The 22,842-nt window shown below is 41.9% G+C and overlaps 2 protein-coding genes across 8 annotated transcripts in view; one reads left to right on the top strand and one right to left on the bottom strand.

Annotated features, from left to right (window-relative positions):
• MARCHF1 (membrane associated ring-CH-type finger 1) overlaps positions 1–4,624 on the top strand; it is a 117,655-nt gene extending 113,031 nt beyond the window's left edge. For all 6 annotated transcript variants that reach the window (XM_079991410.1, XM_079991406.1, XM_079991411.1 and 3 more), the window contains one exon: positions 1,334–4,624. In XM_079991410.1, the coding sequence (XP_079847536.1) occupies positions 1,334–1,635 (302 nt within the window). In that variant the 3' untranslated portion in view covers positions 1,636–4,624. The remainder of the gene's footprint in view (positions 1–1,333) is intronic.
• An 824-nt stretch (positions 4,625–5,448) lies between these two features.
• Positions 5,449–20,650, bottom strand: TMA16 (translation machinery associated 16 homolog). 2 transcript variants are annotated; one of them, XM_079991464.1, is made up of 7 exons: positions 20,506–20,650; positions 15,631–15,743; positions 13,330–13,367; positions 11,133–11,217; positions 9,480–9,628; positions 6,018–6,060; positions 5,449–5,801 (listed from the first exon to the last, which is right to left on the bottom strand). In XM_079991464.1, exons 1-7 carry the CDS (start codon positions 20,506–20,508, stop codon positions 5,630–5,632), a joined length of 603 nt encoding a protein of 200 aa, XP_079847590.1. In that variant the 5' UTR covers positions 20,509–20,650; the 3' UTR covers positions 5,449–5,629. The 2 variants fall into 2 exon arrangements, with proteins under 2 accessions (XP_079847590.1, XP_079847589.1); XM_079991463.1 differs by lacking the exon at positions 20,506–20,650 and adding an exon at positions 19,028–19,051.
• Between the last annotated feature and the right edge of the window lie 2,192 nt (positions 20,651–22,842).

Genomic DNA, 22,842 nt, shown 5'->3' with positions numbered 1-22,842 from the left:
GGTGGGAATTCCAGCATCTAAGGGGGTTTGATTGCTCTGCATTGCTCCCCACCCCTGCTGACAGAGCAATTATTCAAAATGGGGTTGCACTGCATGCAGGTGGACCCAGGCTCAATGACCAGCATCTCTACATAGGGCTGAGAAGGTCTCCAGTCTGAACCCCCAAAGTGTCAGTGTAGACCACACCTAGCAAAATGGACAAAAGGTCTGAGGCCCCTTCCTATGTTCCTAAAATAAAGCATATGCTGGCATGGTTAACATGATTGATCTATTCTCAGAAGACGTTCTGACTTTACAAAGCAGCCCTGGCTACTTCATAAAGTGACTTGTCTTTAGGATAGCCACTGGGTGTCATGATATTCTAAAGACAAGCAACTGAGTATACATGAAACAAACATTGAGTATCACTGTGCCCAAGATTGCTCTGAAATACAATTTCCAACGTTGCATTTTTCCATTTAAAAATGTATATATGCATGCCTTATTTTTCTTTTTCAAGCTTAAGAGATCCTGCTAGGCAAAAAATAAATGAAACAAAAATGATATTTTACTGATGTGTTTAACATTTTCATACACCCAGTAAAACTGCCCTCGGCAAGCTTAAATTATACAGTGGCAAATTATACACTTGGCATTCAAATAGGCAAGATTCTTAATCTCAGCGGCATTAAGAGCATTTTAAAAGTTATATCCTGCAGGAAACAATTTCTCTTCTAGCAAATCTTAACTCACTCAAAAGAAATATCTCATGGGTAAAAGGATTTTCTGTAAATAAATGTTAAACAGAATTGCTCTGCCCAAAGTAGTGACTTGAAGGACCTAAAAGTCAATTGCAAATGTGGGTAACTGACAGGGGGTGACCCCAAATAAGTGATTTCCACATCCGGTTTAAAACTTAAAGAGGCCTAAAGGACCCATTTAATCCAGAGTCCTATTCACAGTACCCAACTAGATTCCTATGGGAACTCCATAGGCAGCCTATGACAGCCTAGAGCTTCTCCCCCATCTAATCTCATGGACTTGAACCCTTTGACATAAATGGCAGGAAAGTTTAGCTTGCATGCATGAGCAAATAATTATTCTTTCTGTTCAGTACAGGCAAATTCATTACTGGGAACCCTCCTATATCTAAAACCATAATATTAAGAAAACTTCAGAGCTTCACTGCTCAACACGAGAGGCCTTAGGAACTGAGCTGGTAGGGGGAGCCTTTGCAGCCTCTATGTGTCAGGAGGTTTCACTAAGCGCAATTTAGAAGCAAATAGCAACTTTGCAGGGAAATGAAACAGTAATATTAACTCTACCTCTTTCACCCCCTTTTTAACTCTGAAAGGTGTGCTGGAGTGGCCATTTTGGACAAAATTGGTTGTGGTGGCCATTGGGTTCACGGGAGGCCTTGTCTTCATGTACGTGCAATGTAAAGTCTACATTCAATTGTGGCGAAGGCTTAAGGCTTACAATCGAGTGATATTTGTTCAAAACTGTCCAGACACTGCCAAAAAACTAGAGGAGAAAAATTATTCCTCCAATCAGAACACTGAAATCAAAGACTCCGTAGTGGTGCCAGTATCACAGACAGGTACAAACTCTCAACAATCAGGAGAAGAAACTGTTTCTGATGTGATGCCGGTTTGATGGAAGCTGCGTTTCTCTTTCTTTACTGAAGAACAAAGTAATGTGCTTTCCTACTGTTCAGCCACATTAAAACAGCAAAACCACTAAGTAAATCTGAAGGAAGAACAAATGGGGAAATCGATCAAGAGAAGCTACACGTTACCTCTGGAATGTAATTGTGAAGTGGCTAAGCATAGTGAAAATGCAAAGAAGAAAGCGCATCAGAGATGACTTTCGAACAGGCAAACAAACATGGCAAGTACCACTGTTTATGGCTGAAAAGAGCTGCATATGCAGATTTACTACCAGTGTTCTGTTTACAAGGAGAAAACCCTTACATCTATTTGTTACTATGGTCTTTTTTGCTAATTATCGTAATCTTGGACACACTCTCTTCAAGGCAATTTTTAAAATGATTCATATTTACCCTTAAAGTCATGGAAAGAGATATGCACCATAGCACAAAGTACCCGAACCTCGTAATGTGATAATTTTACAAAGAGGTGGCTGACCTGCAGCATATATGGTTTGAAGGCGATATGAAGGAAATCCTTTCCAAAAGTTACCATTGAAAACGTATGTTTAAAATGTGAGTATTTGTAAACTAGGTAGCTGAAAATATCCCTTGTATGCACAAATGATCATTTTCTTTCACATTTTTATATTCATTTGGTGCAGCAATTTGACTGCTCCTTATTCATAAGAGCTAAAATTGACAGAATATTCCTGCCACCTCCAAAATCCTGCTAAAGGGTAATATGTTCTATAATCAGAGATATATTGCAGACAGAGCAGCAGGAAACCTTGAAAACATGTTTTTAGTACTTACATATTAGTGTGTAAAATATGCAAAGGGTGGGAGATTAAATTCTATTCTTTTGTTTAAGAGATCAGGATAGAACAGATTCAGAAACTTGTTAGGACAGTATTGAAAGAGTCAAAGTAGGCAGCATTACCCATATGCCAGTATCTCTCTGATGTCCACTAAATTGACAAAGTATGTGGTACCTTCTATACAGGAGTAAAGCTGAATCATTAATGGTTCAGTAGTTCAGTTGTTACTATTGTGGTTTTAGCATAGTAATGTAAGACTGAAGTGTGACTAAATAGAAAATGCAGAAGATATATATCAGTATCATGTTGTACCCAGCAGGGATGACATGCATGGGGGGAAAGCCAATAACTTTGGCATACCATTTCAGAATGATGTACCTCAGCAGACTAAATGATTGGATGTCCTAAAAAGAAAGGGCACTGCACCTGTCCTTATACCACTCTTATGCTTGTTGAATGTATTGTGAGTTGTGCCCAAGTAATGTGAGTTATACAAGAACAGTGTTACTAGTAATGAGAGGAACTTATGGTGGCAAACTGCAGTGGATTAAGTAATTTTTAAAAAGGACTACATTTCATATTTCATACTTATAAAAACACAGTAAGACATAGATTCTGAAAAGACTTAGCAGATGTATGTGATGGATAAGCTGAGACATTGCAAAAAGCACATAGCCTCCTTAAAATTAATGGGCCTTTCCCCAGTGATTTCAGTAGTTGAAATAAGGCCTCTCTTATTGGAATCATGGCACTAGTTGGAAACATTAAAATGAGATTATGTAAGATAATAGTTTAGCAAAAAGAGTTGATAATGGGGATCTTGAGTAGAAGTTGCATAAATAACCCATCGATGAAGACTTTAATGCTAAAATGAAGAAATGCATTTTAACATTTAAACTGTCAGATGAAGGAGCCGCACAAATTCTTTGTGGGGTTTAGAACACTGTGTATTTGAATAGAGGTCATAGGAGGGACTGAACAAAATTAAGATCAGAATAAAATTAATTCCAAACTGAGTGGTTCATATCCATTTCACTAAGAAAAAGACACACAAACATCCAGATATAGTCTAACTATAAACTGAAGTGATAGCTAACCTGGTGATTTTCTGCCCAGCTATAGCCATTTATAATAATGTACCATTGCTTTGCATAAAACAGCTCACTACTGTGATATAAATACTTTAAAAGATAAGGCAGCTGCAGCACATCGCATCATACTGGACAGGGCACAATATAAATTGCTTACCGAATTCCACTAAAATGCAACCAAATCATCAATGTTTCATCTTTAGGTCCCCATGCATTTAGCACATTAAAAGAAGGCCAACTGATTATTTCTCCCAACGGCATAGCAATAAAGCATTGGATTCATGGAGACGGGCATGACTATAAATCACAATGCATAGGGCAGAAAGTTTTTTTATCACCAGGAGGACCATGTATGGTTCCATTGCTTAGAAGCAAGACCTTTTCCTTTTTAAGATGATGCTTCTGAAATTCAATGCAGCTGGCTGAAGCAGCTATGAAGGAATAGTTACCACTTTTTTTCATGAAATGGAGATGCCAGTTGTCACACACAGACTATATAGTGTTATCTGTCTTTTCTAGTGCCAGTTAATAGATGACCATTAGATATATCAGAAGTTGTATCAAAGAAAATGTTTACATGGTGGAATAAGGTTACCCTTAGAAAACAAAGATGATGAAAAGTTAACAATGAGGTAGTGTTAAATGCCAAATTAATTGTCTTCATCAACTCTGTATGGGGCTATCAGGGGAGTTCCCCTATGGATTGTTCTATTAGCTTTACAAGCATAACTAAGCAGCCTACTTGGTGCTATTGCCACTGCTGGAAAGCATTCAATAGTTCGGTTCTAAAATGTGTACATCAGTACACAACTCCACCACCAAAATTAGCAGTCAAATTTTGAAACTTGCACTGCAATGCAATCTACGATGCAAATATTTTACTGTGTATATTGTTGAGACCCAAAAGTTTTGTTACTTGTTTTACCCAGTTCTCTTTTGCAAAAGAGCTTAGATGCTTTTGTGGGTGACTTGTGTATTAAAAAGGTATTTGGGATGGGAAAGAAACTTAATATAAACTACTAATTGTTGTGAAACAAATCTGTATTTGTATTAAACAGATGCCTCTAGGGGTTACTTGTAAGTCATTTGCTTTTAAAGTGCGATCGTATATGTTGATAATATGGACTGCCAACCCTTTCCGAGCCAATGAATGCATTTCAAATTTTGAGAAAATGATGCGGCAACTTGGGGCAGGGGTGTATGTGGCATAACACAATAAGGCTGCTAAATCTAAAGAGCAGAAAAAGATAACAAGGCTACAAAATGGTAAGAGACATCCCACCATGCACCACCTATGGAGAAAAGAACATTTCAGTGCACAACAGGCCAAGCCAGTGCAAACAGGCACTGAGCAAGAGGGCCAAGTGGTCATACACTCTGGATTTTTGAGGGCACTGCAACCCACAAATTCTGCACTGGTAAAACCTGAAAGCTGCCACTGCACGGTTACAATTTTATATAACAGTCTTATCCAGGAAGAAGGGCGGTAGGGTGGCAAGGAGAACCAGTTCTCAAGAATGCACCATGTTAACATCATCCTCCTAACCCAAGCATGAGTGCTTAACCACTGACCCTCCAGATGTCACAGAACCCCAACTCCTAACAGCCCCAGACAGCATGGCTGACTGGGATGCCAGGAGTTGGACTCGAACAACATTTGGACAGCCACATATTAGCCATCCCAGCCCTAAACCTACTGAATGACATCCTGAAAGCGCATGATAAAAATGGATCCATTTGGGCCAAAATAGACATTATAGCAGCAAAATAGACATTATAGCAACTCTCCAAGAAAAAACCAGCTGGGAAGAACCTGTCAAAAGGAGTAGCTTTTTCACCCTTCCCTTCACCTGCTGCTTTAAATAAATTCAGCATGGTCAGAGTACCCCGCATCTAGTTGCTACGTCTATGAACTTGAAATATTTTAATGTTTTTCAAAAGACAATGATGCAACATCATCTTATTACATCATGAATTGAAGGCTAAATTACAGTGCTGGTCATCGTCAAGATGTCCTGTCACATTTACACTCAAAATGTGATTTAGTCTAACTCTAACTGAACATTAAAATAGCAGCTTGGCAATTTGCTTCAGCTGTCATTTCCCATACCAGCAAGCATTTGTTTCTCTGCATCCTTTGCTACATCCAAGTCCATCTCAGCTTCAACTGTTGCCTTCTTAGTTAAACTGCTAAGAGCATCTTTCCTGGATATCTTCCTCATTTTAATGTTTGGTAGCTTCTGCAAATCACCATCCCAGGTACTGTGAAGTAGGGAAAGGAGGGGAAATGACAGTAGTTTAGACCATGGAAACCACTGCTAATCAAACATTTCTATCAGTGAATTTAATGTGTTCCGCCTTAAATTAAGGACTTGGGAGTGACCAAACTTTGTTCTGACGTGAAGACTGCCCCACACTGACATCCCCCCCCCACGAACTGCTACAGCATGAGTGAGTTTAAATAAGAAAACAACTCACCTGAATGTTTTAAGGTGCTTCGAGTTCACAATGTCAGGGATCTCTGTTGGAAACAGAATAAAAACCAAGATCATCCAACCATTTCTAAACAGAAATTTTGATTTGAGACACTTTAAAAGGCTAGCTGAAGGACCCTCTACTTCTGGTTCTGATAGTATGAAAGAGACTAATCAATTTGCTCTGAGACTTAGTACCTACCTAGAAGAAACTGAGAATTTCCACACCCCCAACCTTCAGAAAACAAATACTGGACTCTTGCCAAGAGTTCTGTCTACTATGAAAGAAAGAATTATTAGGGAAAGCATCTTTAGCACCAACCTGTTAAGTACTACTATACATCAGGGGAGGGTGCTTCTTTTGAGAGCTTTTTGAATTTGGCTAAACCTCAATGATCTTCGTGCATGTATCAGTGGTGATAATGATAATACCTCACTTCTGATTCCTTTGTCCAACAGTTTACAGCTGTGGTTATATTACTGGTCACATACTAAATCTTACAGTATCTCCAAATGCACAACACCATAGATTATATAACATCTGTGCTCAGAGATTCTGAAACAAAATAAAACCTTGCCAGATAGTGCACTTCATCTACTGAATTCTCATCATTTTTCTACTGATTATACTACTTACAAAGGTCAAAATCATAGCAACTCCAGATGTTTTCAGCTACAACTCCTCTTGGCCCCAGTCAGCCCCCTACCCACAATTTGGAGAACACCTGGTTGGGGAAGGCTGCACTGAAATGCCGCTTTAGATGTCTCAAGGTCATGCCCCTAACAAAGAGCAAAAAACAAATTGTTTAAAGAAAGCTACCATTAAAAGCAGGGCTGCAATTCAATTGAAGACAATTTAAATTGATCATATGATATGAGTGTCAGTTGACTGATTAAATTTGCATAGGAGTGTTAGTTGGCTGATTAAATTTGTATATAATTAATAAACATTTCTGAAGCAAGAATACTTCCCCCCCCCTTCATTTTGGATGAAACAAGTATTACAGCAAACATAGTCTTAGAAGAAGAATATGTCCTGTGTTTTACATAAGGGAGAATGCTTCAAGGTGGTGCTTGCCGTATGGAGTTTCTAGAAACACTTGTGTTTAAAAATATGTTTTGAAAAATCCGATGCCCAATCAGGGACACCATTTTAGTTGATTGAAAGCTTTTAATCAAACCACTCCTAATCAGAGAAGTATATTTCTTTGCCAAATACAACTAGCTCATCTGAGAATCCACTGAAGTAAGACCCATAACAAGCAGGTGTCACAGCCGCCTTGCAATTTCAGGGAGCAGATTGGGGCAGAGCAGGGTAGTTATACTAGCAAATTGCTCATTCAACATAGGTGATCGTGAGAAAGGTAGAGCAGAAAAAAATTATCGGTGCAGAACGAACACTCTTGACATTGAGAGCTTTAAAGCATGCAGTTCCCAATTTGACTGCTGCATGAGATTATTCTGATGGACGCTTTGACACTAAATATATATTGCAATGTTCTGACTGAATTAACACGAAACTGTCCATTGTCTAGTAGTTGATTCATTCAGCCATTGTGTGTGTCAGGGGTGTAGGATTTTGGATTTATTTTGCAGATTACTGACATCAGCATGCAGTTCCCCAAAATGGAGCTATTAACAGCCAAGAACAGAGTGCTTGAAAGCCCAAACTGCTCATGTACCATACTGACAGGAACAGGAAGGGGGAAGATAAAATTTTCAGTAAAACCTACTAATTCCGTTTTGCCTTCAGCCAATGACACAGCACAGCAAAGGAAAGTGAAAAGAATGATGCATGGAAAGTAACATCAACCACGGGTTTGGGGGTTTGATATATTAAGGCAGGTATAGAAACTCTGGGAAGGTCACAGAATCTCTTTGGAAACCCCTGTCTCCAATTGCCAGAAAGCCTCTGATCTTTAGGCAACACCTGCTGATTTGCCTGGCCCAGTTTGTTACTGTACTATTTTTTAAAAAACATATGCAGCTTGCTGAACAAACACTTGTGTTGTGTGAGCTGCCAGCACACCACTCTCTCAACTGCAGTAGTGCTACTGCTCACCAGGACCAGGATGGGATGTGACAGCAAGAGCAGAGGAGTAAAAGGTAAAGGACCCCCAGACGACTAAGTCCAGTCAAAGGCGACTATGGGGTGCAGCGCTCATCTCGCTTCAGGCCAAGGGAGCCGGCATTTGTCTGCAGGCAGCTTGTCATGTGGCCAACATGAGGGTAATGTGGCCAACACAGGTCATGTGGCCAACATGACTAAACTGCTTCTGGCGCAATGGAACCCTGTGACAGAAGCCAGAGCGCATAGCAGAGGAGTACCAGGTTGATGGCAGTAGCGACAGGAACAGATGTGTGGGCACTTGCAAGTCTTGCCACCAATCTTGTGATTTCCCTGCCCTCACTGCCATGCCCCAAACTGGCTCCAGGGCGTGGTTAGGAGGGCAGTGCGCCACCACGCACCATGACAACATAAAGTGAGACAGTTTGCTCATTGCTTAACACCTACAAATCTTGGAAGAACACATAAGCCTTCCTATTTTGCTGCTTATACAAGTCCAGATAGTCTTATTTTTCTCTTCCGAAAAGGGATGAGAAACTTTATCTTCGGCAAGAAAAGAATTAATTAAACCAAGCCTACAAAAATTCTCTCTCATTAAGAGAAAGGAAACTTCAGGGTGGGGGGAGACTTCCTGGAGACGCCAAAGGTTTTAAAACTAAGTTACACTACATGGTCTAAATGACTTCTTGATTTTAGACTGCAGGTTCTATCTGCTGCAACAATTTTCCTTAAATTGAAGCTCGGTACAGACATTGTGCCAACATCCACAGCAGGAGCATTAACAAGGAATGAATGATTTTAACAAGGAGAGGGTCACCAACAAATCACACTTTCTGAATATTGCTGAGGTGTATTTTTAGCTTGTATACAACATGCAACCTTTAAAATGAGTTTTCCTTCTGCTTCTTGAATAATACAGAGTTGCCTGTCTTGTGTGTGTCTGTTTACTCTGCATTTGGAAACCTTAAGATATTGTAACCAAATTTTGCACAGTGGGTCCTGAGATCGAAGGCAGGTTTTCATCTACGTTTAGATACAAATGGATGTCGTTTTTAATCAAGATGGCAGACTAACCCTCTCAAAACTGCACTGCCTTTTTTTGATTCCTAGGATTCCCAAGCAACTCAAGTATCTACTCACCAGCTTCCCCCCATGGAGATTCTAACCCACAATTGTGAAGGCCATGTGAGATACAACTGCACTGGGGAGGGGAGGGTGTCACACAGTAAATTAAAGGAAAATAATGCTAAGGAAACTGTTGCAGGTTATGGAAGGGGGTTATGTCCAAAAGCAGAAATCCAGTGAACTACTGCCCTGTATAGAGTTCTGATTTGCCTGCAAGAAATTATTCATAACAGATTCAGTTCTTAGCATGGCAAGGCAGTAACACAGTCATACCTAGCCCATATCCTTCATACATCTGTCTTTCACGTTCCATAGTCTGTTTGATGGCTGTTTCTCTGGAACTGTGCTGTCTGCCCTGCCGTCCTTTAATACTGTTACGCAGTTCAATCTGCTCCAACTCATCGCTGAAACGCTGCAAATAACTGTAACACAGTAAAAATGTCAATGTGGGGAAAGGTTTTCATCCTTCAAACATTACACCCTTGCAGTTGCTCTACAAAGCCCACAAGAACCAGCTCTAACAGAGGTCTTAAGTACTGGCACCTTTTTAACAACAACAACAACTCACTGTCTATACCAGGGTTTCCCAAACTTGGGTCTCCAGCTTTTTTAGAATTACAACTCCCATCATTCCTAGCGAGCAGGACTAGTGGTCAGGGATGATGGGACTTGTAGTCCAAAAACAGCTGGAGACCCAAGTTTGGGAAACACTGGTCTATACCTATGATCTATATGCATCACAAGAGTGAAGAACCTCTGGCCTGTAGGACAGATACAGCCCACAGGGCCTTCTGCTCCTAGCTCCAACTCCATGCAGCAATTAGGCTTGAAAAATGCCTTCCACTGGCAATGAAGTGTTAACTGCTTGGGGGTGGGGTGGCAGAAGGGGTTGCAGACAGGCACCTCTGAGATCACCCTCCCTCTGGAAATCCCTGATGAAGCAATTAAGATTTTTTAAAGGACTTACAGTGGCTCCAAAGGGAGGCTTCTTCAGGTGTCATTGCTGCAAAGGAAAGGAGTAGAGGAACAAGAGCAGCGTGGTGTGGGTGTTTGTGTGTGAGAATATGAATGGATGAATGTGTGCTATGTGAGAGACCTGGGGTTGTTCCATCCACTTTTGGCTCCACTCATAGCTGCCATGTAGTGACGCCCTCCATCTGAAAAGCATTCCCCACCCATGATTTCACATGACAGAGCAGGAGAAAGCTATGAAGGGAACAAAGTGGCAGGGTGAAGCCACTATGCTAGCTTCCCAGAAGGTAGAAATAAAATTGGAGAGTATAGGGCTATTCATGCTTCCAGGATAGTACCATACACACTCACACTAAAGCCTGCTGTAGGAAGAGCAAGGTTGGTGTCTTCTCACTTCTTCCTCTTGATAAGCAACTGAGACCCGCTAGCTGGGAAATTGTCCCAGCTCCTCCACCCCACCCAGTAAGCAGCTTTCGGAAGGAGAAAATAGACCTGTGTCACCTCTTTTGAACACATTTTCACCAACCATATTGATTATAACATCAATTCATTAAGTACTAGATTGCTTATGCTGCTTTCACTTACTTTCCCTATCTCCTGGCTTTAAACAACTTAAATAAAAAACGAGGTCAAGTATTTCACAGATCCTTGTAAATAGGTGCAAAATAATTCTGCACAACTGAAATAAAATGATTCTGGAACATTAATGAGCTAAGGATTACTAATTATTACAGTTACTTTTTTAGCCATGTAATACTTAAGTCTTTACAAAGTCATGAAAACTGAGCACACATAAAATGTTGAAATAAGACAAGAGCTGGTGAACATCAAGGGGGAAATAATGGCAAAGGAAAGGCATCCCATGCATGTAAACACTAGCTGGGAGAATGCACCATCATCACTCTTGCATCCACCAAAACAGGCCTTCTGTTTCCTTGTGTGCTGCAAACTTACTTTTCTGTTAGTTCACAGGCTTCTTTTTTTGTGTACTCCACTTTGTCGGGATCAAGGTGACTTTGAAACCAAAGCAATTTTTCCCCTATAAGAAAAAAAAAGTGTTCAAGAGCTTACTACACCTGTTATATAACACAGGTGAAGTAAAAGCCTTCCACTGTTTCTGGAACAAATAAGAGATAAATATTTTAAGGGGCAGTTAGCTAAATGATGAGAACTTGTTCCACAGAGTTGTATGGGATCCAAGAATGAAGTCTTGGCTCCCGGACAGGCCCCTGCTGCCAACTCCCATGAAGTGGCTGTTAGAAGACAAAAGGTGGTCAAGAGCCATGCATTTCCTAGAAGTCAGAAGAATGCCCAAGAGGCATGATGGGTTATGGCAATCTTTTGTCACTTATTGTCAGGAGTTCAGGAGCAGAGGCACAGGGGAGAGAGAGAGCGGAGAGCGAAGGGGAACAATCCGAGGGCAGCGTAGGGGAGTATGACAGTGGGCCGAGAGATTCCATGAGCTTCTCCAGCGATTCGGAAGATTCCCAGAAGGGGGCACCGATGGCCAGGGCAAGGGGGGTCCCGGGAAGGACGCACCAGAAGCAAGGGGCCAGCGGCGACTCCCAAAGCAGCAGCTGGAGATCGGGACCAGCTTCCCCACCAGGGCGTAGCGGGGGGGAAGAGTCCCATGCGTCAGGGCCGGCTTCCCCTCCAGTGGGGAGAGAAGATGAGGCAGGGCTGACCACGCCCCTATCGCTGAGTGAGGGAACGGAGGGGAAGTCAGACCCAGCTAACCCCCCCGAAGGGGGAAGCAGTGACAGGAGCAGTGTAACGGTCAGGAGGAAGGTCGCCGGCTGGGCGCGCGCGCCAAGTTCAAATGTACAGGAGCGCGGGACAGCAGGGAGGTCGGATTGGGAGCCAGGTCCTAAAGCACGCCGGAAGCAGGGGGAAGAATCCGGGGAATCAGCATCAGAAGAGTCCAGAAAGGGCGACACCCCAGCGGGCAGGAGGACCCAGAGGAGAAAGGAGCAAAGGAGGAGGTGGAGCAAGGCTAGGGTCTTGAACTGGTGTCGAGGGGGAGGAGATTCAGATGGAACTTCAGCGGTCTAGGGTTGAGACGTAGAGCTGCAGTTTCACAGTGCACTAAGATGCCTAGGAAGTTGGAGAACTTTTAACGTTTTCAGCAGAGGACTAGGTGGCCACTTATGAGAATCAACTGGATATGCTGTGAACAGGACATAGATTACCTTTATCAAATGTTTATCCAAGCTATACTTTACAAAATGGGAAAGTGGCAAAAACCACTCTTCTTAAGATTTTGTAGTTACCTGTTTTTAGATAGGAGCAGAGAAGCAGCACAGCCAAGACTGACTTTCTGCACAAATGTGACAGTGATGTTCCTAACTAAAACTTCAATATGCAGGAGCCGTGTCTATTGTTAATACTAACAGTGAACAGATAAAACTGCCTCACCATCAGACAATTTAGTCCAGCCAGCCTAACACTGCTTGCCAGGATATGCCATAACTCTTCCTATGCCGAAGGAGGTTCTTCCCTACCCTTCTACCCAACATCCTTTGTGGGGAAGGAAGGAACTTGGAACCTTCTGCATGTAAAACGTATGTTCAACCACTGAGCTGCAACCTTTTCCCATTCCCTCACTGAAGGAGAAGAAAGAGGAGCCAGGCAAGGTATTTGCTAGTTAAGCATCTTGGCAATGTGATGCGGAAAACTAAGTTAGTCCACTTGCTTGTAAAAGGCAAAAAAGTTTAGATGCACTAAGTGTGAGTAATGGCAAATCAGAACTTTAGAAACGCTGATGTTTGTTTGTTTAAAAAAAACATCACACAACACAGTTTCCAAGATGCACACTTTAAATCCAAAGCAAAAAGCTGATACCTTTAGCTAGCCACATGTGGCCAAATTCTATTTGCAATTCTATTCTGAAGGATGCCAAAATGCCCACTGCAGCTCCACAAGGAAGCAGTAATAGAAATGTCTGCAAGTGCTTCAAAGAACAGACATCAAAGGAACCAAGTATCCCAATAGCAGTGACTTCACCAGCTTTCATGAAGCCAAGCTGAGAGCATTGTCATTCTAAAGGTATAGGCTGCCTTTTTTCCAGAAAGGCTTAAAGGCTTAAGGCATGCTGCAAAACTTAATTCTGCTGAACTTGGAGCCTAAAAATAAAATAGTTTTTCACACTCACCCACAACGCTGAGACGATAGGCCTTTTCATTTTTCAACCTGCAAAAGGACAGCTCCAATTTAATAATTCCCTATATAAAGAACTTATCTCTCTCACATACGCAAACACACACATAGCGGGGTGGAAGACAGAATGGTAAGATTAAATTTCTCACGTTCATGAGAATGAGGCAGAGTTTTACAGTGGTTTCACTCCTGCTTATGGGGTCCGTACCAAAGAGCATTATTGGGTCACTGTGGCTCAGCCCCCTGCAGGATGCCATAGGGCACAAATCTGTCCCCAATGCTGTTCAAAATCTATATGAAACCACTGGGGGCAGTTAACAGGAGATTAGGATCAGTATACTGATGATACCCAGCTCTATTTTCTCTTGTAATAGCTGATACAGGCGAGGCCATGCCTGAATGCAGTTATAAAAATAAAGTTAGTCATCCATACTATGACTAAGTTTACTAGCATTGCTATTCCACAAATTCAGATTGTGGCAGATCTTCAGAGAAGCTGCTAGTGGGAGTTCTTGAGGGGAGGCATAGCTGTAAGTAGATGAGGAATGAAGTAAATATTGGGGGTGAGAAAGGAAGAAAAATTATGCATCATTTGCTAGAGTCTCCAGAAAGTCCTCTTCTGTCAGTTCAATATTTTCCCTTGAAGTATTTTTGCTCTTTTATAATCTTTTATTTCAATAGGTGAGCAATATATATTTACAATAGAAATAGCATTACACGCCTACAAATGCCATAAATACTTTCCCATATAATAGTCAACGGAAGCAAAACATCATTACTCAGGAAGACAAGGTGAACACCTTTGAAAGAGCATCCTATATGTAAAAAGCTCTGCATGTCAACATGAAGGCGTATATTTCTAGGATATAAATACAGTTAGAATCTCAGTTGACATATTACTTCTTGTGAAATACAGGAATGTCCTGGCACTTTAAAATATGTGCATGATCCATGATTCACTGGCAATATAGATGCTATTCTAAGAGTCCGCCTGTATATTAAAACTATGTAACAGAAAAGCGTGCTTTTTTAAGGTCACAAAATGTTAGATTATTATGAAGGAGTGCAAATGGGTTCCTTATACCTTCCTTTACAGTAAGAGCTGTTCGACAGTGGAATTTGCTGCCAAGGAGTGTGGTGGAGTCTGCTTCTTTGGAGGTCTTTAAGCAGAGGCTTGACAACCATATGTCAGGAGTGCTCTGATGGTGTTTCCTGCTTGGCAGGGGGTTGGACTCGATGGCCCTTGTGGTCTCTTCCAACTCTATGGTTCTATGATTCTATGATTCCTCTCTGTGTACCATCACCCTACCCACCCACCCCTCACACATATACCAGACCTGTATAAGACTTTCATGGGCTGTAACCCTGATCCATACAGCTGTAAAACAGGAGAAAAGCCACTGTCATTGTCTCTGGTACTGCTGACTTTGACTGTTGTACTAGCTTCTCCTCTTCTACCTCCTTTCCTGGGATCTAGTGAGAGCATTTCACCCAGAGCAGGTAATGTGTAGAAGCTCAGTCAATCTGCATTTGCAGACCTTTAGCAGATGCACCTTCACAGCACTCGCTCCCTGAAAAATGCAACCTCTCACTTCCCCCACCCCTTTCACATACATGCACACAGGTAAGTCAAGAATGTGCAAGCCAAGAAAGCGCTGCTTTTCTGGAGCAGGATCAAGTGAACGTCTACACCACCTGTCCAATGTCTCCCAATTCTCCACTCCAACTGCATTTGCCTACTCTGTATCCGAAGCCACTCCTGAAAATCCCCTGACCTACAGCAAAAGGGGGTAAAAAGATCCCTGTATTGCAAGGGCTTGAACTAGATGACTGTCAAGGTCCCTTCCAACTCTACAATTCTGTTCCTTCGAAAACCACATGAGAAATGTCAAGCGTTATAAAACTGAATCATGAGAAATGGCAAGATCTTCTGAAAGTAGCTTTCGTTGATGCAGACATTAGAAAACAGTTATGCTGAAGAATATTTGTGCAGTCGTTGCATGGTCAAGATGCAACAGGTTGAGAGGAAGGCCTTTCAGTAGCTTGATGTTTTCCATCACAGCCTCTAATGTGTCAGCAATCCTGTGAGATCACAGGCGAAAGTGTTTATGGCCTTAGTGGTAATTGGCTGTCAGGGAGATATCTACCTGTAAATTCATCATATTGTTAACCCACTTTAAGAGAAGCCTTGCAAACTCAGTTATTTCTTGACATTTCTAGGGCAAGAAAAATCTCTGAAGAACCCAGCAGGTCAGTATTTCTCTTCCCTGCCTCTGAAGAGTAGAAAGGGACTCACTTTTCCTTTCTTTCTTGTTTGTGTGCTTCTTTTGTAAGCTGAGCAGCTTTTCTGCTGTAGGGATGGATGACTTTCTTCTCCTGTGCTCCCCTTTTGCCCTTTGCTGCTTTAGGCTGAAAAAAAAGAATCAGAAGAAAGACACAGTAAGAATTTTGAGAAGTATTTTCCTTCAAAGGCTTCTTGGGAGTTATTGCATGCGGGTGAAAGGCAGCTCAGAAGCAGCAGGACCTGATGAAAAATAAACAGTCAAACCTTAAATTCAAGACAGATTATGTCACTTAAAACATTCTATTTACCAAAGTAAGGATTTAAAATGAGAGACTTTAATAGACTCAGCGTATTTATCTACATATTGATGAAATACAAACACACCCAGCTAAAACAATAAAGCTATTATCTGAGATAAAGCAAATTTACATACCAATAATAATTTCTAAATGCACAGCTGATAAGACTTATTCCCGACACCCCACTGCTAACAGACTGGATCCTGAGCACTGCTGTCATCACGTGGCAGCAATGGACTTGATCTAGGCCTTTGCTGTACCAGCCTAGGAACTGGCACAGTGAAGGGCCAATTTTTCTTCCCTTCCCACCCCCAGCAAATTTCACCCTGGCTGGTATGTGCAATGGGATTGTGGGGGTGCTACTGGCTACACAGCTCCTGTTGCAGTCTACCTTTTGAAATGTTAGTGATAATAATTAAACTAGGTTTACAATAATGAGAACATACTAACAAATATTAGAAGGAGCACTAAAAACAACCAAGGGGAGAATTATGAACAGGATCTATATAAGGCACTTGGTAATTAATCTCAAACAACCACTATGGATGTTCAGTTTTTACATCTGCATTAAATGTGTTGTTGTCCTCCAACTCCACAAACACTTATAGTACATCAGCTTTCTGAATCCCAGGACTCTTAGCTGTGAACCAGGAAACAGCAATGAGATGCACTGGTGGCCTTACTATCTGCATAGTGTCTAGCAGGTGAATGGTATTCTAGTCACCGAGGAGGGGGGGGGAGGGAGAGGGAGAGGGAGAGGGAGAGGGAGAGAGAGAGAGAGAGATATGAAAAAGGTACATACTAGGATAATCAAAAGAATCCAAGAGTAGATGCATTCAACACAAAAGAAAGGCTATGGTGTTTGAGCTTTTTAGAGGGAAGAAAAAGATGACCAAATAGAGACATCGACAAGGTGTACAGAATTATGGGTAGAATAGAACAAGGTGGGGAACTTCCCCTATCACTCATATACCATATGTGACAGCTAGCTGGGGCTATCTGCTCTGTTGCGCAGGTGATCCAGCCATGTCTTTACCTGCCCCACAGCTAAGATTACTTATGAAATCAGAAGTAGGGCAGGTGGGCATGGTTTGTGGAAAACTATCACACTGCCAAATTTAGCCTGTGAGCCAGAGTCACCTGTTGTAGAGAAAATTGAGATTTTTTTTCCCTCCCTCTTCCTTAAGACTAGAACTTGGGGGTCACTCTGTGAAACTGATTGTCAGAAGATTAAGAATAGATAAAATATACTTTTTGTTGCAGAGAACCAATGACAACTGCATGTCTAGTACATATGAAAATTCTGTATAACTTCCAGGACCCATTTCCCTCTCCCTCAGTTTTCCTCAGTACACTGGTGACAATAAAAACAGCACGTGAAGTCTTGGTGTCTATCCACAAATACAGTGGGCAAAGCAAATTCAGCATACTGTTATCCTGCCAGCTACTCTAGAATAGAAGGGGCTATAACTAAAATAAGATGAAAAATATTGAATTGCTAAAAAGTTTTTTCCCCTAAAAAGAGAGATAAAGATGAGTAGCTAGAATAGAATGAAAACCTACCACTATGAAAAAAGAAAAAATTCAATGAATGGGCTACAAAGCAATTACAAACATCAAAATAAAGTTTATTTCTGGATTTATAGTAAAGTGTATCTTGTATTTGTCTCCTGCAGGGAGAGGCAAACAGTAGCCTTCCAGATGTTGTTGAACTTCAGCTCCCATCATTCCTAGCTAACATGGCTGAGTCAGAGATGATGGGAGTTCAACAACATTCTTGGTATGAAAAGAGAAGAAAGCCAAAGACAAAACTGCACACCCTATATTAGCAACTTCATTAACAAATGTAACAGTTGCTTAATTGTTCTATTTAAATGTATTTCTGTAAAATCAGGCACGATTTTGGTTAAAGGGTGTATTTTCCTAAGGTCCATTATGAGAATTGGAATAGCAACATTTTATGTATTCATACCGCAGAAGGGTACCATAAAGGCTGCATTATCCTGAAGCAATTTTTAAAGTCAGAAACATTACAACACACTCATATTCAGCTATCAAACTAGCTATGTAGGGTGGGGGTTATATAACTGAATGTTAACACATATAAAACCCAAATATCTTGGAGAAGGCTACACTTGGACCCTTCTACCTATATGCTGTCTTTCCACAAGGATTGTTCTGTTAATTATGTAGGATGGCTCCAATATAATTTAACCTCAAGTGTATTCTTTGACACAATCTCCCTATTATCTTCCAAACTCAATTCAAAATTAAAGGTTTGAGTAAACAGCCCTTCGTGCTTTCTCCCTTATATTCTGTGTCAATCACCAAGAGTTCTAAATCACACTATTACTCTATGTACAACAAACTTTCCCAGAGTCTTGTGTAATGAAAAGCACATTTCCACCTTGGCAGGCTTAGTTTAAGAAGGGGGTAATCATTTTCCAAACATAGTGTTCCATCACATTTTTTATTTTACTGCCAGCCAACTCACACAGTTGGGGGACATCCAGAACTAAAATAAAAATGTGTTTCCTCTGCAGCAAATTATGATAATAGGTTGCGCAGATGGTGTGTTTTTCATTTTGTATTCAGTACAGTATTACTGGGGACATTTTTGAAGAGGGTGACAATAAAAAATAGAAGTATTGCACAATGTAATGCTATGCATCTCTTTTCAATAGTATGCCCTACTGAGTTCAATGGGGATTACTTCCAGGTAAACAGGCACAGGACTACAGCCTTAATTTTCTCTGAAGCATTTCAAATCAGATTTTATATTTTTCCATATGAAGCCAAAACATTTCACCTCCTCTTCTGAATTTCTTGTGATGATGAAAAGTATTCAAAAGCAGTTATTCATGCACTTATGCTGCCCAATAATATGTTTTGCAGAAATCTCACTAAGTTTAATGGATAGAATTTTAGTCTTAGACTGAAGCACTGAGCATATTTACTCAGAAAAGATCCATGAACATAACATCAATGAGACTTATTTCCAAGTAAAGGCTATGGGTGGTTACAGAATGAGTAGCATCACCACACTATTCCATACTGCAGCAACTAAGAGACTGACCTACAAATCAGAAGTCAGGAAATTTGGATCTCACCTCTGTCATAAACTCACTAGGTGGCCTGAGGCAAGACACTCTCAAACTCGACCCCACCCCATCTGCAAAATGGGGGATAATTATATTGACTTACCATGCAACATTATTGTAGGAACTACAATTACACAATACAAGTGAAGTGCTTTGGGTACTTTAAAGTGCTACAAAATTAGTATTGCTTATTATTGTTCATTTTTATTGTTCATATTATTATTATTATTATTCATTACCAAAATAATATAATGATTCAGTTAACAAAACATTTCCACATAACATGTAAAAGAAGAATGGTCACAAAGATGTAGTTGGAAGTTTGAGGGGAAAACCTGTTGAAATCTAAGACAGGACTTCCTAAAAATATCTCAAGGACTCAAAGAGAGACTTCACTGCCCCCTATAGGTCCTTCATCTTCCCTAAAACTAGCAGAAAATAATTGTGCAAGAGAGTAAAAATATTAATTATACAGTGCAGAGAATAACCTTTTCTTGTAGCATCTGAGCACAGATGCTACCAATAACTTGCCAAATACCATAGATTATCTAGGAACAAATGCTGCAAACACCTGATATAGGCTGGCTGTTAGCTAGCAGTGAATAACCACTAGTGATTAAACATATGCTCATACACAAGCAATAATACAGACAGCCATTTACTATATGCAGTACTTTTCTACAATATATGGCAGCCAGATTGGCTGTAGCATCTTTCTTTCTTACGTACTTACTTATTTATCCATGCCTCCATCCTTTCCCCTCTTCCCTCCCTACCCCCTTTTCCACTGCGTGTTCTGTTTTAAGATTGTAAAACCTGTAATCAGGGACTGCCTTGTTTCAATTGATGGCCAAGTAAGCCATTCTGGGAGCCTCTTTGACTGAAGAGCAGGGCACAAATGTTCTCCATAAACATTAAATAACACAGCCAGTTACTAACTTACTAAGCACAAGCAGGTGTGAATGGGTGGGGGGACGGAACGTTGTTAACCGTTTGCAATGTAGTTTCCAGGCACGTCTGCTTAGAAATGAGTCACACTGAATTCACAGTAGGACTCAAGTCCTGATGATGATGATGATGATTTATTGAATTTGTACACCGCCCTATACCCAGATGTCTTAGAGACAGAACAAAATCAATATATATGTGTGTGTGTTTGTGTATACATATACACACACACACACACACACACACACATATATATATATATATATATACCAATAATCCCCCCCCCCAGATAGTAGCAGTTGCAATGCAACAGCATTTGCGGCCTGCTGCAGTGGCCGCAGCAGTTCAGGAGCCCCTTAAAGGACAGAAAACCTATTTTTGGCCAGAGCTTTCGTGGGTTGCAGCCACTGGAAACGAGCCGGAACAGGCCTGTCTCTCTCGCACGGGCCTTTGCTGAGACAACCGCGCTGGGCAAAGAGTCGTGTACATTCCCCCTCGCCTCCGCTCTTTCCGAAGCCCAATCGCCCTCCCGAGCTCACCATGTTCGCGGAGGAAGAAACCAAGCAGAGCTTCCCGGCACGCTCGGCGTGCGCCTCAGAGTGGGGGAAGGAGTCCGTCGCTGTAAACCACCCGGCTAGACCCTGCGACCCACGAGCCCTCGGTTCCGCTTCCTCCCGCCAATTAACAGCAGCCTCCCGGTGATTCGCCGTTGGCTGCGTCACTCCTGCTTCCGAGCTGTGATTGGGAGGAGCGGGTGTTGTTCAACCGTCAGAAGAGCGAAAGTACCCGACCGCTTGTTCAGTCTTCTTTTAGCTGCGTGCGCGTCGAAAAAGCGCAAAATACGCGGGTTGCGTGTGTGCTATTTGCCTCTTATGAGCGTTTACAGTAGCTCCTTTAGCGATCAAAAGGATCCTTTAGAATGAGAGCTATTCAGTTCTAGGTCTATTTTTAAATTAGCTCTTTGGTGAGTTTTATTCACAATAGCGCCTGCATGCACAGAACTTTAGAGCACATTGAGAGCGCACACACGAATCCTGGAAACAAGTTTATCCCTGCTCACAAAACTGCAGTTCCCAGCACCCTTAACAAACTGTAGCTCCCGTGCTTTTGGCAAGTGGTGCTTTAAAAGTGTGGTGCGTATTTCATCCACCACTAATTTGGTCCCCCCCCCCCCCCAAGAACATGAACTTATATTTTGAATTCAAGAAATAAGTCCTTTTCAGAGGAAAAGGCAGGGCATAAAGAAATAAATTGTAATAATAATATTCCTACTTAGAAGCGGCCACCTACCACAAGGTTGCAGGAGGCTGAATGGTTGTTGCTGTTCTTTTAACTTAATTGATTATTCAGTTTAGACCCACATTTCCTCCAGGGTGCTACTGGTCTTATTAAAAAGAAATAGCAGTAGGTCCCATGACCCACTAGACCACTCATTAATAAAGTAAATTGGGACAGGGCACTTGAATCAGCTAGCAAAACAAGCATCCAAATGAACCGTTGTTTATTTGTATGCCATCTTTCCATAGCAAATTATGGACAAGTTGGCTCACAACATTAAAAGGTCTTCACAAGTCCAAAATGGTTTTTCTGGAGGGTCCTACAACTCTCAGGAGCACGAAATGGGAAGTGTTGCCACTGCCTCTGCTCCCACCACTGCTGCCACCACCATACCTACCGCCACAGCTGCCTACATCACCTGCTCTGCTGCCACTCTGCTGCAGCTATGACTGGTGAAGTGCCACCAGCATGGGCACACATTTCAGGCAAGATTGCACCCATTTGGGGCGAGGATTCTCAAAATAGATGCACCTATGGTGGTTCCACTTCCTGCTGCTGGCAGGGGCAGGCAGGATATCTGCAGGGATGCCACCTTGGGGAGTTTCTGCCACCTGAGACAGTTGCCTTACCCTGCTTAATGGCTCTGGTTAGAAGGAGTCAGGTAAGGAAAAACAGAGCCACCCCAAGTTGCAAAAGCGGAAGTTATTTGCATTAAAGCAAAGCTACCACTGGATACAATCCACAGTATTTCGTGGGATTGATTCCTATTTAAAGGCACATAAGATTTGCAGCCTTGGCACCAAGCACTGCCCCCTATTTCCTTCTGTAAAGACGGCAGCAACTTACAATAATTTACACTGCTCACACTGCCTGGATGGTTATACACAGGGGCGGCACACCCTTTTCCGCCACTCGAGGTGAAATTGAAAGTGCTGCTTGCCCTGCTGCTGCTGCCACTTCTGCCACTGCCTACCTGCTCCTGCAGCTGCCTACTCAGCCACTGCCATGCTCCCTGCTGCGTCAGCACTGATTTTAGATGAGATGGTGCCAATTTGGAATATTTCACCCCCAATGGATGCTTTGTTGGCCAAAATCAGCACCAATGACAGTAGTGCTTCTCCACTTCTGGTGGAGGCAGCAGGGCACCCGTCATAGGCATAGCCAGGATTTATGTTAGCAGGGGCAAGCTTCATGGGGGGGGCAGAACCTCAGTTAATTATTTTTATTGATTTACTTGACTGGGGGGGCAGCTGCCCCCTGCCCTGCCCATTGGCTATTTGCCATTTAAGGCAGTGGCCTCATCCTGCCTAATGGCTGAGCCAACTCTGGTCATCCATGTTGTTGCCTGCTATCTCTATGTTGCCTAACACAGTTAATTCTCAGGGCATCTGACTACAGTGGTACCTCGGGTTAAGTACTTAATTCGTTCCGGAGGTCCGTTCTTAACCTGAAACTGTTCTTAACCTGAAGCACCACTTTAGCTAATGGGGCCTCCTGCTGCCGCTGCGCTGCCGGAGCACGATTTCTGTTCTTATCCTGAAGCAAAGTTCTTAACCTGAAGCACTATTTCTGGGTTAGCGGAGTCTGTAACCTGAAGC

This window comes from Podarcis cretensis (genome assembly GCF_951804945.1).
Source record: "Podarcis cretensis genome assembly, chromosome: 9".
In the NCBI taxonomy this organism is placed as follows: Eukaryota; Metazoa; Chordata; class Lepidosauria; order Squamata; family Lacertidae; genus Podarcis; species Podarcis cretensis.
This window is presented reverse-complemented; position numbering and strand designations above follow the sequence as displayed.